The sequence below is a fragment of the Platichthys flesus genome, chromosome 4 (genome assembly GCF_949316205.1).
Source record: "Platichthys flesus chromosome 4, fPlaFle2.1, whole genome shotgun sequence".
Classification (NCBI taxonomy): domain Eukaryota; kingdom Metazoa; phylum Chordata; class Actinopteri; order Pleuronectiformes; family Pleuronectidae; genus Platichthys; species Platichthys flesus.
In genome coordinates this window covers 17,108,637-17,123,341 of record NC_084948.1, presented here as the reverse complement: position 1 = coordinate 17,123,341, position 14,705 = coordinate 17,108,637, and the positions used below count along the sequence as shown (strand labels likewise).

The window sequence follows — 14,705 nt, the reverse complement described above, 5'->3', positions numbered from 1 at the left end:
CACTCCATAATACAGCATTTCCATATGTATGCAGACTGAAAAGCACAAGAAAAAGATTTTATTTTTCCACAAAGACTTATGAATAAAAGTCCTTATTTCACAGAGTGGAAGGCTGCCCCCTGATCCAGCCGCCCTCTCAAATGTATCTGTATCTTCAACGGATCACGTCCCACCCCTTCAAGACAATTCATGGAAATCTATTGATTTTGTTTTAGATTATGCGTGATCCTTAACAAAAAGAGGAAAACACAAGGTAACAATTAATTCACAGCCTTTGATCTGGGGTGTAATGAATGCTGAGCACACACACAGTTCAGTGTATTGCTCCAGCTTCCTGCAGCAGTGAAGCTGATAAAACACTCTGCAGGACACGAGCCACTAATCTAATGATCTTCCATCCTCTGGAGTTCAGACTTGAAAGCCCCTGACCTTTTCTCCGATATTCTATATTTGGGTACAAACTCGTGCATACTGCATGACGGCCCTCCTTCAACTGCCGCCTCCCTTTTCTCTTTTTATTCGTTAGTCATTAAATATATATGCAATATTAAACACAAAGGGTAAGGAACTAATTGTTTAATTCAGTTTTTAAAACGTAACTGATTCGTGGAGTAAATAAAAAACTGAAAATCTCACTCCTGCTGAGAAGAGAAGTGTAATTGTATCGGATCCCCCCCCCCCCCCCCCCTCTCGTTTCTCCTCTAATCCCTCGTGGAAGCTGTTATATATGATAAGGACAAGATAAAATGGTTTCAAACTAAATCCACCATTTGCTTTTCCTGTTCTATACACCAGCAGTACATCCATTATATCAATAGACCTACACTGACAAGTCTACAATGGGCTTTCCTGGGAGGTGGGATATCTGTTCCCTGATCCCCTCTGTATGAGAAGGGCTTTGCTCCTTCACAGCACAAATCACGGATTATGGGATAAAAACTACTTAAATCAGTTTGATTTGTAGAAACTATTGTAATGATTTTCATAACATTATGGGAACATACCGTCATGATCTCAAAGACCATAATTATTTAGAGATACTAACCAAGATACATTTTTCTTCTGTCATGCTTTTTCTCATCCTGACACTTCTGAGACAACGGCCGGGATTACTGGGATATTTGCTGTTGTTGTGCCAACTCTGTGAGAATGGAGAAATAACTGGTTAAAGCGATTCTGTGATTCGGCGTCCACCACATTAATCTCACTGTGACATCCCAGCATTTAATCTCACAGCTTCTTTATCTGGAGTCATAAGAGGATTTCTCACACCGAGAAGTGTCCACGTCAAATGAAGATGAAAAACCATGCATTTCTCTTTGGAGCTTTTTGGGGTGTTTATCTGTAGGCATGGAATGAGAATGTCCACAGATACATACCGTGTGTTAAAGCTGTAAAATGCAGATAAACTGTGGAAAGATTGAATCAACAAGTGTTTGCAGTGACGCCGGTGCAGATCTATTTGATGTATTGAGATGAGCAGAGGGACAGCTGGGTGCACTCTCGTGTGGCCGTCAGCATCATCAGACTGGCATTCTGAGGAGCAGGCTAAATATGGCAGGCCTGGTTGAACCACATCCTGGAGATAAAGAAACCATAGCAACAGTAAGGCGATGCCATGGTGATGACAGGAGGTCTGCTTAGGCCACAGCCCACAGACTCAGGAAGGAAGCGTCGAGCACAGCGCTCTATTCCAAAGGTATCCAGTGTGTTATTACTCCCTTTCTGCAAAAAGGAAATCATTTCAAGGAATAGAAGGTGAATAAATCATGTTTCAAATAATTTTGAAGGGTCTAAAGGCTTTCAACATAGTGGGCACGTGTGATGAATGATTTTGAAGATATGAGGCTAAACCTAAAGACAGTAGCAACAAAAACAGGTAGAACAGGAGAGCGTTATTGTTGGGATTTTGAGTCTATTACAGTTTTACAACAGGAGTTTAAATCAGGGAACAAGCACATCTAGTGACTGAGAGTATAAATAAGTGAATAAGAGAGGGTGTGTTTGTTCAAGGATGTAAATGTGTGAGTGTGTGCGAGTGTGTGCGATTGTGTGTGTGTGTGTGTGTGTGTGTGTGTGTGTGCAGAGGCCCTGGAGGATTCCCCTGCAAAGAGCGGATTTAAAGGGATTGAGAAGGATTTCAAGATTATATCATGATTACATCAGGCAGCCATGGATGAAGCCCGTTGGAAATGGAGATTTAAAGTCCTGCTTGGCTAGAAAAAAAAACCTTTTAAATGCTCCAATTTAACAGTAGTATAAGCAGGAGCTCTCATTTCTGCAACATTTAACATCAACGTTAAATATTGGTACGTCTGCCGGTCGACTATTTCTGTGCATCTTGCAATCATCAGGCCTGATGCTGTGTGAAATTACTTCAGATTGTGCAATTAGAAATTAAATTGCAATGCCTACACAATCTAGAATGGCACTTACTGTATATGGAGCACATATCTCCGCCAAGGCACAATAGTCTCCTAACAAGATACTGATTTTTACTTGGATCTGCACCAAATTGCACAAATATCAGTCCCCTAAATAACAGTGGAGATGATTGCACCAAGTTTCATGGAAATCAGTTCAGTATTTATCCTGCTGACAAACAGACGGGGAGGAAAACACAACCTCACTTGCGGCGGTAATAGCACATAAGTGAGCCACTGTTATACATCTCATACGAAAACAAAAACTCAGTGCAATTCATTGTTAGCTTGTGTTTGTGTGCATCTCACTGTTATTCCTGCTGTTTTGTTGTGGAAAGATGGAAGTGTCGACATGTTACAAAACAACATTCTAATCGACCCTGAGATCACACACACACACACACACACACACACACACACACACACACACACACACACACACACACACACACACACACACACACACACACACACACACAGAAGCCTGTGCTCATATACACAAACATATACACTCACAAACATCACAGAAGGACCCTGCTCCTAAAAATAACCCGTGTGTTGATTTAAGTAGAGCGAGGATAATGCCGCACCACTGTAAACAACCTGGCAAACATTTGCACACACACAACTCCGCAGCAGCTCAGCATGATGTGATACAATGTCATGTCCCGCACACACGCACACACACTTACAGGTCAGATCAGTGGCGCATTTGAGCTAATCTAATTGATAAGGTGTACAGGGAGCTACTGAACCACACTTTACTTACACACCCACACACAAACACCCACACACACACAGAGCTGCAGGGCGATGCCGGATTCAACCCGGGGGGGACTTGGCACAGACCTCTGAGCCAACACTGATTGCAAGTGAAGACTTGTTCCATTTGACCTTTTGATTTGGCTCACAGGCCCCCTGTAGTAATACTCACTTTCTATTATAAGACCCAGAATCCCTGTACGACCGATAAACCATCAAACCAGGAGAAGGAGGCGGCCGCGCAGCACTGACGTGTCTGGAGCAGATCCAACAGGCTTTCAACTTTCACAGCTGCCTTCGGTTTGACTTGCATAGCCCGTTGGTCACGGAGGAAAACAGATGAAAGGAGCTAAAGAGCTGAGAAAAGATGACAAACGACAGGTTAGAGGACCTGAGAGGAGGAGGGTTCGAGAATTATTGTCGTTCAATATTAAATATTCATGAAGACATAAGGGTTGTCGCCTCTACACAAGGGGGAGGTTGGTGTAAGCACAGACGCACAACTGTCACCTTGTGTTCAGTGAGCTGGAGTTTATTATCTTAATTAGAATATGGTAATGAACAGAGCCTGTGTTTGAGGCCGGAATTAACTCCCGACCGAGAAACTATTTGGACAAGATGACAGAGGGTGTCACGCCACACTGCTTGTTGCCAGAAATTATTTCTGTCCTGGATCACAGATAATTAAAAAGACTCCGGCTCTGATGGTCAAACACGACAGAATATTACAGTGTACACAGATTTCGAGCACAAGGCCGGGAGCGGAGGAATAATGGTCAGATAATTCTTGATGCAACTAATTCTTCTTAGCATTTGTCCACATTCCGATCCGGTCTCTGATCAGCGGGCGCCCACATGTCATCACTGTCCGTGTGTCCAGTTGTATTTTCCAATGGGATCTGACCGTTTAGCTCCTGTTTTCCTGGCACGGTCACAAGCGGCTGATCTTGGCTCTCAAGCATCTGGCAGTCCGGCAACATTTCAGGGTTGTTACTCCTCTGCGGGTGGGATATATGACTCTCCACTTTATAGTTACCGAGAGCTCGGCCCTGTATGTTTTCCTGGCTGTGACTCCGGCTCGCTGGAGCACCGCCCTGCTGCTGGCCGTCGGCGGGACTGCAGCCATCTCTGCCAGGATACTGCTCCCTCTGTCCCGGCCGAGTGCTGCCGCTGCTGCTGTCTGTTTGTTTACGGCCTCCTGTCCCATCTCTTGACTCGCTGCCACGCTGCTGGCGCTGTCTGATCCGACCTAATGTGAGCTGGAGCTCATTGAGACGCTGTGATACATGGCGTCTCTTCAGCTCCAGCAGCATTGTTCCACTACGACTCAGGCTTGGCTCGCTGCTTGTTGGTGTGGCCCCCTGCAAAAGGACACATCACAGAGGATGTATTGTGAAGAATGATGAATGCAAAAGATGTACATTAATTCATTTACATGGTCTCAAAGACCGTGATGGGATGCAAATATGCAAATCCTGGCACAGTGCGCTCACATATTTTTCTCTTAAATCTAGGAGCAATTGAACATCGGCTTGAAAGGCAGACATTTGTAGGATTTATCACAGTTTAACAAAATCCATCAATGCGTCATGTCACTTTAATGAATGAAATGCTACTAAATCGTGAGAAAGTCAAAATGAAATATATCAGCATGTCGAAATGTATAGGATATTAAAAACAAAGAGAGCATTGCCGAGCCTCTTCAGAAGAATTACGACACGGATAAATTACTTGGATTATGCAATGTGTAATATTGCAGTTAATTACCGCAGAATGGTTCCCAGCACTCTGTGTCTCCTTTTGCCATCTGCTCATTGGAGCTCTCTGCTGTAGCTGCATGCTGAGCTGCAGGAAGGACTCGTTCAAGCGGTCGATTTCTTCTTCGACACACGATATCTGGAGTAGAAGAAATGTGAAGGGGAACATTCGTCATGCCTGGAGGGTAGAAACTATTAAATGACTCTTAAACAAACATAATTGAGGATGTTTACCTGTTTCGGCGTCCCTTTTGGTGGCAAACCTGCAGAAATGAAACTACACTTTTAATTGTTTAGAATCAAAACAAGTGATTTTAGTGTGAAAGTGTTGATTGAATTTAGTCTTAAGTAACTTGCAATAATTGGATGAAATCCATAATAATATGTGATTATATATCTACCAGAGCCCCCCCCCCCCCCCCCCCGGCTTCAAAATAGCTCCAATGCTCATTGGCAGGCTGCCACTAAGGTCATAAACTGTATGTAGCAGGATATTGACCCATTCCTCTGGAACAAAAAGCTGTTTAGGTGACAAAGTGGGTGAAAATCAACTCCTGCTCTCCAGCACTTCCAATAATATAAATCCTGCGAGCGGGAAGAATTGGAGAAACAACTTCAATCCGAAACCACATTTGGATTTTCTCATTACTTTGTATGGGAGTGTTATTGTTGTGAAATAATGGAATTCTGTGGGCTGCACGAAATTGCGTTCCTTTATGGATCAAAGGCATTGTGGTCTGAAAGCATTAAACTCATCCCCACAAATTGTGAGAGACAAAAGTTGAAGTCACATTGATCCAGGGAAAAATCATAGTGGTCCTTTCACCAGGCTGGGAGTCTTTCTTTATTGACAATAAAGACCAAAATCATTAGAATTTATATTATTATCAAATTTTGCCACCATCTGAGTTCTAAGGTGGTACGTTGAGATTGTCGCCCACTTAAGTTCTTTGTCCATATGGGTCTGTAACCATCACAATATTTTATACCTTACTTTGCAGTTTTCCGCAGTTATTGACATTGCATATTACTTGACAAGAAATCTTGTCCTACCTGTGTCTGTGTCCTCAGTTGAACACCGTCCGAGGTTGAAGATGAGCTGCTCTAACTTGAAATACTTGTATTTCTCAAGTCTAAATCGGAGGAGAGATAGTGAGAAAAAGTTGGTTCTCTGCATGGTTTCGCTCGTCACTCTGCTGCGGGGCTCATGTTTCTCACTGACCTGCGAGCTAACAGGTGCTCAGTGAAATGCACCTCAGCTGGAACTCTGGCGTTGAGAAAGTCTGTAACTAATGCACCGTGCTGTTCCTCTGAAGCGCCGAATTTTGACTGTAACAAAGAAGAAGAAACAAGCTTAAAATGTATCTTCCACAAACCTGTGCAGTTTCCGATGGATGTGTGGGGTTTACAGCACTTCCTCACCTCCTCCGAGCTCCATTTGAAAGAGACGTTAAACATCTGAAGGCTCAGAGCGGAAACGGCCTCATGCAGCGCTTGCATAAAGCTCTGACGTGTTGATGCTGGAAAAATTGTGTGAAATGTGATATTTCCAGCTGATTACATACTTTGTGCTTTCAAAGATGATTGCCAGGGCTATTATACTGCTCTCTGCATGACTATCAAAAAGACACAAGATTAGGTTTTCCGGAACTACTGTGAGGAGCACTTTCCACTTACCTGACACAATGTGGGCCATGGACTGCAGAAGGACGCCGATAAAATGCCCCACGTGCTGAAGCTTTGCCTCTGACAGATACAGGATTTGATTGGTCGCGTCAAAGTAAAAGTCCCCAGAGCAATGGGCCAGCGTGGCCTCATTAGTGGACAATGAAGCGACTGGGATCGACTTGGCCAGTAGCAGAAGCACAGAGGGGAACTGGGGGCATTTCTCGAGCAACCGCATCACCTGGCAACCAAAGAGAAACACTGCAGCATGCTGAGGGGAGAGGTTGTCCAGAGCAGTTGGGATGAGTTTCCCGTTGTAGCTCTCCTGGACAGACGGCTCTACAGCTGAGTGGGACATTTATAATCATTACATTCAGTTTTTCTCTCTTTTCTGATTCAAACTTTTTTTGAAATCATATATCTGTACCATGGTGGAGATGCTGAGTAGGCTCAGCTGGTGAGAGGCTGTGTAAAGACTGCTGGATCTCCTGCAGGGTCTTGAACAGAGGAGATATACTGACCAGCTTGGATAAGTCGTGCTCACTCAGACAAGGGACTGTGCTCTGTTGACTCTGTAGAATTTTGTAAGATATAATAAATATAATCTCCACGTAACTATTCCAATTTACGCAAAACAAAGATGCAAAAACTTCTACAGCACCTGTGTGTAACACATGTTGGCGTCACCGGGTTGTGTGTATCCAGCATGCGGTTCACACTCCCTGGTATCATGAGGACCAGAATGACAGTAATCCCGGTTCTGCCAGGCTTCTCCTGTCAGCCTGCATACCAGAGCTTCCACAGTACTGAGAACAGTTCCCAGTAACGCCACAGAGGGCTCAGCTAGGGCGATAACAAAATTCAGTTCCATAAATGAAAAACCAAAACGTTTTAAAAATTATGTTAGTAAAGTTTCAGCCTCTCAAAGCACAACAACAGGTGATATGAAAAACAAAACAGTAGACAAGGGGCTTAGAGCCATTAAACACAAGGGAAGTACTTCACCAGTTGGTTTAAAGAACATGAATAATTTATATAGACAAACACTTAATTGATCCCGAGGGAAATTCAGGGGACAATTTACAGCACCTCAAGTTTAAACAATGTGCTCAATTAGTTCTCCTGGGTTAAACAATATTTAGGCAAAACATGTCAATTTGATGTGAAAGGAAAAGTAGGAAATTTGCGGAAAACACTAATTTGTTTTCCTTGGGTAAAGATGGCATGCTGCAACACCTCTGAGGTCAATACATGCTGCAGGACCTGTAGCTAGGTCCGGCCTGAATGATTTGGAGTATGTGTTTGCCGATATACACAAATATAAAAAGTTGTATTTTACCGAACAAACAATACAGAAAAGATGTGTATATGTCCATTTCCTTAAATCAAGTTCTATATATCTAGTTATACTTTTATCATAGTTATTTATTATTTTTATGTATATTTATATATATATATATATATACAGTTGCAATCAAAAATATTCAACCCCCTCACCTCAATAGACATTATAGTGATGTGGATGACAGATAATGACAATAAATGACAAAAAAACCTCATCAAACAACAAAAGATATTCATTGATGCGTATTTTAGTTATTTTGACAACAGAAGTTGACTTAACTTTGAAGTTCAAATGAAAAATGTAACTCTTTCAACACATGTGCATGTGCAGTACTATTCAACCCCCCAGCTTCAGTACTTTGTGGCGCATCCTCTAGCTTTTATAACTTCTAAAAAATGTTTTCGGTAAGTGCGGACAAGCTTCTTACACCTCTCGATTGGAATCTTTGCCCATTTTTCAAGTGCAAAAGCCTCTAGATCAGTGATGTTTGATGGCTTCCATACTGCAACTGCCTTCTTTAAATCCCACCAAAGATTTTCAATCAAATTTGAATCTGGTGACTGTGAATGCAACTCCAGGACGTTCCAGGATCTTTTTCTCAACCAAGCTTTGGTGGACTTGGAGATTTTGCTTTGGATCATTGTCTTGCTGGAAAGTCCAATGATCACCAAGGTTCAATTTGTCAACAGAAGGAATCACATTCCTCTTTAAAATGGCCTGGTATTTCTGTGAATCCATGATGCCATGTACACAATAAAGATTGCTAGTTCCTGCCGCAGAAAAACAGCCCAACATCATCTTTGACCAACCTCCATGCTGGACTGTGGGGATGGTATTCTTCTGGTCATAAGCCTGTCCTTTCACACGCCAGACATACCGCTGGTCCATACGTCCAAACAGTTCCAGTTTGGTTTCATCAGTCCATAAAACTGTCACCCAAAACTCTGTAGGCTTATCCAAATTCCTCCTGACATATTCTAGTTGACTTTTGATATTGCTTGTGGTCAAGAGCTGAGTGCGTCTTGGAGCCGGCCATTAAGTCCTTTATTATTCAGTGCAGGTCTTATAGTTGCCACTGCAGCACTTGTACCAGCCTTCATCAGGTCATCCTGTAGGTGACTTGCGGTCACACAGGGGTTTATCTGAGTTGTTCTGACTAAGTTGCTGAGGGTCCTTGATGAAATGCTGGGCTTTCTTCGATGGCCAGGCATGTTTGAAGCTGCTCCATCAGTTGTAAACTTCCTTATAATGTTCCCAATTGTGTCTCTTGGAATATCATTTTTTGGGGAATTCTTCTTCTACCCAAGGCCTTTCAGGTGTGATGAAATAATCTCCTCTCTCAGCTTTTGTGGAAGCTCCGTTGTCTTTCCCATGATTGCAACTCACCTTGAATACCTTCATGGATTGGGTTTATATATGCATCACAGCTGAAGTTCCCAAAGGCTTAATAATGTTTCAACTCAACTTTAGGACAAAAAAAACTGTCAGACAGCTTTAAAAACAACAATATTATATAGGGGTTGAATAATTGTGACATGGTATCTTAACAAAATATACTGCAACACACAAATACTACATCATGCATTTTGCGTGTTGATTTTCTTTATCACTCAACTCATAAAGAAAGCATCCGAAGCAGAATCTTGATCAAAGAACAAGATTCTGTCTACTTTAATTGATAAATCCTTAAAATCTTTGGGGGGGTTGAATATTTCTGATTGCAACTGTATATACAAATATATTCATATTTATTGATCTTAATATTTAAAGTTTAACTATAAATACAAAATTACATTTGTTTTAAAAAACGGCTTCATATTATTAGGATTAGGAAACATTGCAAATACATCTGTAATAAAAAGTTGTACCCCCCCATATTGGTATCTGTATTGCACCAAAACATTAATATCTGTCTATCTCTACAGTACCTATACATGCTTGCCTATTAAGAAATGTCATAAGTTTATGTGCATATTATACAAAACACAACAAAGTTTGAATTTATAATCTGCTGATCTAGTTACATCAAGATAGAGCCAGGCTTTAACTTTATGCTAAGCTAAGCTAACATGCTGATAACTGTGGCTTCATATGTTAAGTATGAGTGTCGAAAGCTGCATTGATCCTCTTATCCAACTGTCAAGAAGAACCTGAACATTGCAGTCTTACCTTGTGCTTCTCTCTCTCCCACAAGGCTGTCAGATGGTTTATCCCTCATGGTATTATGGACGAGCAGCTCTTTGAGAAGACTCAGCTTTTTATGGTCCATATTCTCAAAGGAATTCTTAGAATAAAAAACACACTGTTTTAAACAGTTTCCTAGCGACACTTTAGATCATAACTTTAAGATGTTTCACACCAAAATCTCAAATTCTTTCTTGAATTGATAATTTAATACGTTTGTACTGAGTCAGCGTAGGGAAACTCACCGCGAGTGTTTCCGCCTGTTGACAAATGTTTCTGTAGAACTCCTGCATGTCCTTGCGGTGTCGAGCCAGCTGGGAGGCGATGTGGAGGTTCTGGTCCTCGAGTTTGTCGTACAGGGTTTTCACATTGAACTCCTCTAGATCACAGCGCCCGGATACACTTCCTAAATAGGGGCAGTAAACATCCATAATATGCAAGTCATCACTTTTTTTTTTATTGATTTACCTGAGAAGATGCTCCTATGATGAGTGAATCCACCCTTTTAATTTAAAAGCTTCCTTAACTGAGTTTTATAATAATTCATTCGTGTCTCAAGATAGTCAGGGAGAGAACATACAGTGGATGATAAGTACTAACTAGGGAACTACAGCTTAGAGTGCAAGTCATAAGAGTGGGAAATTAGCCATTATTTCCTTATCCTCAATCAAGTGAGGGAAAGGGCTCTTAACTGCTAGTTAGTCATGCGTGGTGGTTTCATAATGATCCCACCAATGGGATTAAACACCCTATCAAGCTGAAATGAATAATGCAAAACGCACTAAGTGAGAACTCCACCTAAAAGTCGTTTCAAACATTATCACACACCAGTCCTGAACGATATTGAAAAGCAGCCAGATGGAAAGTTTTTTGAGTGAAACTTGTCTTGAATCACTTTCAAATAATCGGTTCATTAACAGGATACTGACGCGATGCAAACAGTAAATACAGATGGTCTCACTTATTGAATTGAACAAAGACAATTACTTCCCATGTGACAGTCCATGAGCTGTCTACTCAATATTTTAGCCCTTTGAATGAAGGTAATGTTGATGAAGGGTTGATTTACCAGTTTGGTCCTGAACTGAAATATATCTATTGAGGGAAACATGATACTCACCATTTTTCATAGTGGGCCATTATCAGGTCACAGCTAAACATTTTCACATAGTTTGACTCTAAAAATAAAAAATAACTAAACTTTATACTGGTTTTAGTGCTAATTAGTAAACGTTTTTTATGCTAGAATATTAAACCTTCTTCCAAAAGCCAGATTCAGATTAAAACAGAACATAGTTTCTTTAAAAACTCACTTTGCACTCAACCACCACATTATAACATTACATTAGTGTTGTTTTAAAAATGTTAAGGGAGTCCGGGTTATCACCTAAATCTAAATGATGAAGGTAAATATGATACAAATGTAAATGTAATGAAGAGGGACTTTACCTCCCTTTGAAAGACCAGGTTCCTCAGCCTCTGCACCTTCTCCCATCCCCCTGCTGCCGAGAGCACCTCCTAACCTGGGGACAGCGATGCTGAAACACAAATCACAAGCCACAATGTGGTCCTATACATTTATGTTTTATTGATGAAGAAAAATCTTTTGCTGATAGTTTGACGAAAGATGGCTGTATTTCGTATCGGTGTTCACAGCGGTGAATAAAATGACTCAATTTGCCTTAGATGTCCGTACTAAAATATACAAGTTTATTACAACATTAACAGTCAAACCAAACAACTTCAAGTACAATCTCAGTATAAACATCGATAAAGTACCAGAAACAGGAAGGTTACTCGTAGAACTGAACTAACAAAACTATTTCAGATTTTCCTACACAACACTAAAGGTATCAAAAGATGTAGAAGTCACACATTCCCAGTCATCTGTGTCATTTTAATGTTGAGTGAAGGGAGGCTGCCATGTTACTTTGAGCTTTAAACCTGTCCTGACGGGGCATTGTACTGTTGATTCAACCAGTACACACATATCCAGCATCCTGACACGTGGAAACACATTATAAACACATTATACCTGCTGTCACAACAACAGACCTGTCTCCATTGCAGTCACACTCCACCGGACAGAAGGGCTCCCCGAGACTGCGCCACTTTGGCTTCATCCTCCACTGGGAGACCAGCTTTGCTTTGCTGGGTCGCAGAACGAGCATTGTGGTGGTAACAGCTACAACCACCGCGAGCAGCAGACTCAGGACCCCTGTACAGAGTCGACATCTTGTCACGAGAAAGAAGCGAATCCAACAAAGACAAGTTAAACAATGACCAAATGATGAGAAGACACTGAGCATACACACCTACTATAACCCCCCAGTCAGGAAGAAGGTTGAGCCGGTGCTGCTTGACAATCCCAAATCTGACCAGATGGGCCGGGGTCATGGGCTGGAACACAGCCGACCGAGCAGCGCACTCCGTCCCCTCCTCACTGACCACCACCACCAAACTCCACTCGGGGACAGCGCTGTCCACAAACACATACTTCCCCGTTTCTGAGAACACGTGGGCAAACCTGAGAGAAGGGCCAGGAATCCAGACAGGAGATGTTCACAAAGCGTCATTTCACGTAAAGAAAACTTGAGGTTCAACCTGCAACCTGTGTTTGAACTCCACTCTACCTGGTGGAGTTGAAGTTCGTCTGCTTCATGAGCATCTGCAAGTGTCTGAAGGCTCCAAAGTCCCAGCCGGGGTTACTATTGAACAGGTGGTCTTTCTGATACACTGGGAAGTGACTGAGACGGCGGTCTAAGGGGTGTTAATGAATTTACGGAAATATTACATCTATTTAAGCAAAAAATAAATGATCTCGTGAACATGTGAAGTCAAAGAAAACAGAATACCAGTGTGATTGATGGCGAGATGGAAAATGAGCATGTCACCGGAGGATATACAAGCAATGGGGTTGGGGATCCGTGGAAGAACAGCCAGGTCTCCATCGACATCATCATCAACCTCATCATTTGTATTTCTCCTCTTTCTAGGTCTTGTATTTAGGAGTTCTGTTGGTTCTGAGTAGAGATAAATCAGTGTCAAGTTATACAAAATAAGCATTTATAAACATGTAGAGTAGAGACATAAATTCAGATTTAAATCTATTCACCTGACAGGAACTGATCGATAAGTCCCGTCTGTGTGGGAATCCAACCAAAGACTCCCTCAGAGTCAAATTGGACCAGATGAATTTTCCCAAAACTCTTTGCATGAATATCTGGTCCCAAAACATCCATTACAGTCTGGAAGTGAACAGAAACAAGTTGGATAAGACCTAGTACTAAGTCATTATAGTACAGCCTACTATATATACTGAATTTAGAACTGGCTATGTACTATGCAGCAGTATATGCCACTATAGCATAATGCTTACTCATATAAGATGCTTTGTTTCTGTCACAAAATGTGTCCTTATGTTTGCATGTGTAAGATCAATGTAGAATAATTTCAATTTCAAACATACAATTGTTTAAAATAAAGATAAGGATCGTGTACTAGAGAAAAGGAAAGTGACCTAAAAGTATAAAGGGTTGTTAAAATGATAATCAAGGGAGAAACACAAATAGAAAATATATATCTCTTAAAAGGACAAAAGTAAAGACACACAAAACATGTCCATTCATAGACTTCTGGGGAATAATGAGGCCATGTTGTTGAACTTGATACTCTTACCTTGAATGGAGAGCTTGGTTTTCTTTATCACATTCTCTCCGCTATGGTGCAACGATATCACACAATCTGCAGCTGCACCATTTCTCCAGGTGTCCCTGCCGAGGCTCCGTCTGGCCGAGGCCCTGATAAATGCTACGCCCCACTCTCCACCAACCAATCAGTTTAATTTAACCCTAAAGTCCGACAAGCCTCTGGGTTGCATCAGCACAATACTAATATTGCATGGGAGGGGGGGCTTCCGAAAATCCTTCCTCTCAGTCACACACACACGTTGATCAGTAAGTATAGGTTCAATCAGAATTGCATGCACTCCGGTGTAAATGCTAACATGTTTGTGAAAAGCCCCAGTGCCGCTCCCTCACCCGTGTCCAGACCATGCGGCTTCTGTCTCTCAGGCTGAGCAGCAGGCGTCCATCTGCCGAGAGCTGCGCAGAGAGCTGAGGCAGACGGTAGAGGCAGGAAGTATTGCAAAGCTCCTCGGCAGACACGTATCGCTCACATTGGCAGCTGGGGTGTCAGCATCGGGAAGATAAGAGACAAAATAAAAACCGCTTGTCAATTAAAGCTGAGCGGCCGGTCGGCACGAACAAATAAAAGGCCGCCTGGCCACCAAAATACAAGCCAGTGAACAAACAAGAGTGGATAAACTCCTGGGGTCTGTCATTTGATAAGCAAACCATTTGGGTATAATGTCTATTTCTACCATTATAATCCAACTGCAAACAGAGAAATCTCTGAATGAGTTGTCAGGAATAAATAGAAAGACAATTGACTTCAAGCTTCGTGGATTTAACGCTGAGGACAGAATAAGCAAAGTGTTGGGAAATCTTTTGGATGAGCAGTTGTCAAATATAGACATAAAATAATCGACTGTATATAAAACCTACACAA

At 41.9% G+C, this 14,705-nt stretch overlaps 2 protein-coding genes across 3 annotated transcripts; both read right to left on the bottom strand.

Moving 5' to 3' along the window:
- Window position 1: 1 nt before the first annotated feature.
- LOC133952236 (uncharacterized) lies at window positions 2-7,438 on the bottom strand. 2 transcript variants are annotated; one of them, XM_062386604.1, is made up of 12 exons: window positions 7,269-7,438; window positions 7,035-7,179; window positions 6,620-6,952; window positions 6,365-6,462; window positions 6,165-6,271; window positions 5,996-6,075; window positions 5,177-5,205; window positions 4,953-5,081; window positions 4,090-4,546; window positions 3,358-3,542; window positions 1,046-1,141; window positions 2-228 (listed from the first exon to the last, which is right to left on the bottom strand). In XM_062386604.1, exons 1-10 carry the CDS (start codon window positions 7,281-7,283, stop codon window positions 3,535-3,537), a joined length of 1,401 nt encoding a protein of 466 aa, XP_062242588.1. In that variant the 5' UTR covers window positions 7,284-7,438; the 3' UTR covers window positions 2-228; window positions 1,046-1,141; window positions 3,358-3,534. The 2 variants fall into 2 exon arrangements, with proteins under 2 accessions (XP_062242588.1, XP_062242587.1); XM_062386603.1 differs by lacking the exons at window positions 2-228; window positions 1,046-1,141; window positions 3,358-3,542 and having other exon boundaries at window positions 3,553-4,546.
- A 1,613-nt stretch (window positions 7,439-9,051) lies between these two features.
- On the bottom strand, window positions 9,052-13,382 carry LOC133952017 (uncharacterized). Its single transcript, XM_062386291.1, has 9 exons — window positions 13,252-13,382; window positions 12,992-13,159; window positions 12,770-12,896; window positions 12,452-12,663; window positions 12,192-12,354; window positions 11,586-11,674; window positions 10,382-10,542; window positions 10,122-10,236; window positions 9,052-9,071 (listed from the first exon to the last, which is right to left on the bottom strand). Exons 1-9 carry the CDS (start codon window positions 13,376-13,378, stop codon window positions 9,052-9,054), a joined length of 1,182 nt encoding a protein of 393 aa, XP_062242275.1. The 5' UTR covers window positions 13,379-13,382.
- Between the last annotated feature and the right edge of the window lie 1,323 nt (window positions 13,383-14,705).

Bases quoted from the DNA above. Each gene is read 5' to 3' on its own strand.
- LOC133952236 (XM_062386603.1), bottom strand. The intron at 6,953-7,034 runs GTACAGATATAT...TGTCCCACTCAG, and splicing joins TACTCAGCATCTCCACCATG to CTGTAGAGCCGTCTGTCCAG. The intron at 6,463-6,619 runs GTAAGTGGAAAG...CAATTTTTCCAG, and splicing joins CATGGCCCACATTGTGTCAG to CATCAACACGTCAGAGCTTT.
- LOC133952017 (XM_062386291.1), bottom strand. From the start codon at position 13,378: ATGGATGTTTTGGGACCAGATATTCATGCAAAGAGTTTTGGGAAAATT. The intron at 10,543-11,585 runs GTAAAGTCCCTC...GCCCCTATTTAG, and splicing joins ACCTGGTCTTTCAAAGGGAG to GAAGTGTATCCGGGCGCTGT. The intron at 9,072-10,121 runs GTAAGACTGCAA...TGTGACCGCAAG, and splicing joins GGGAGAGAGAGAAGCACAAG to TCACCTACAGGATGACCTGA.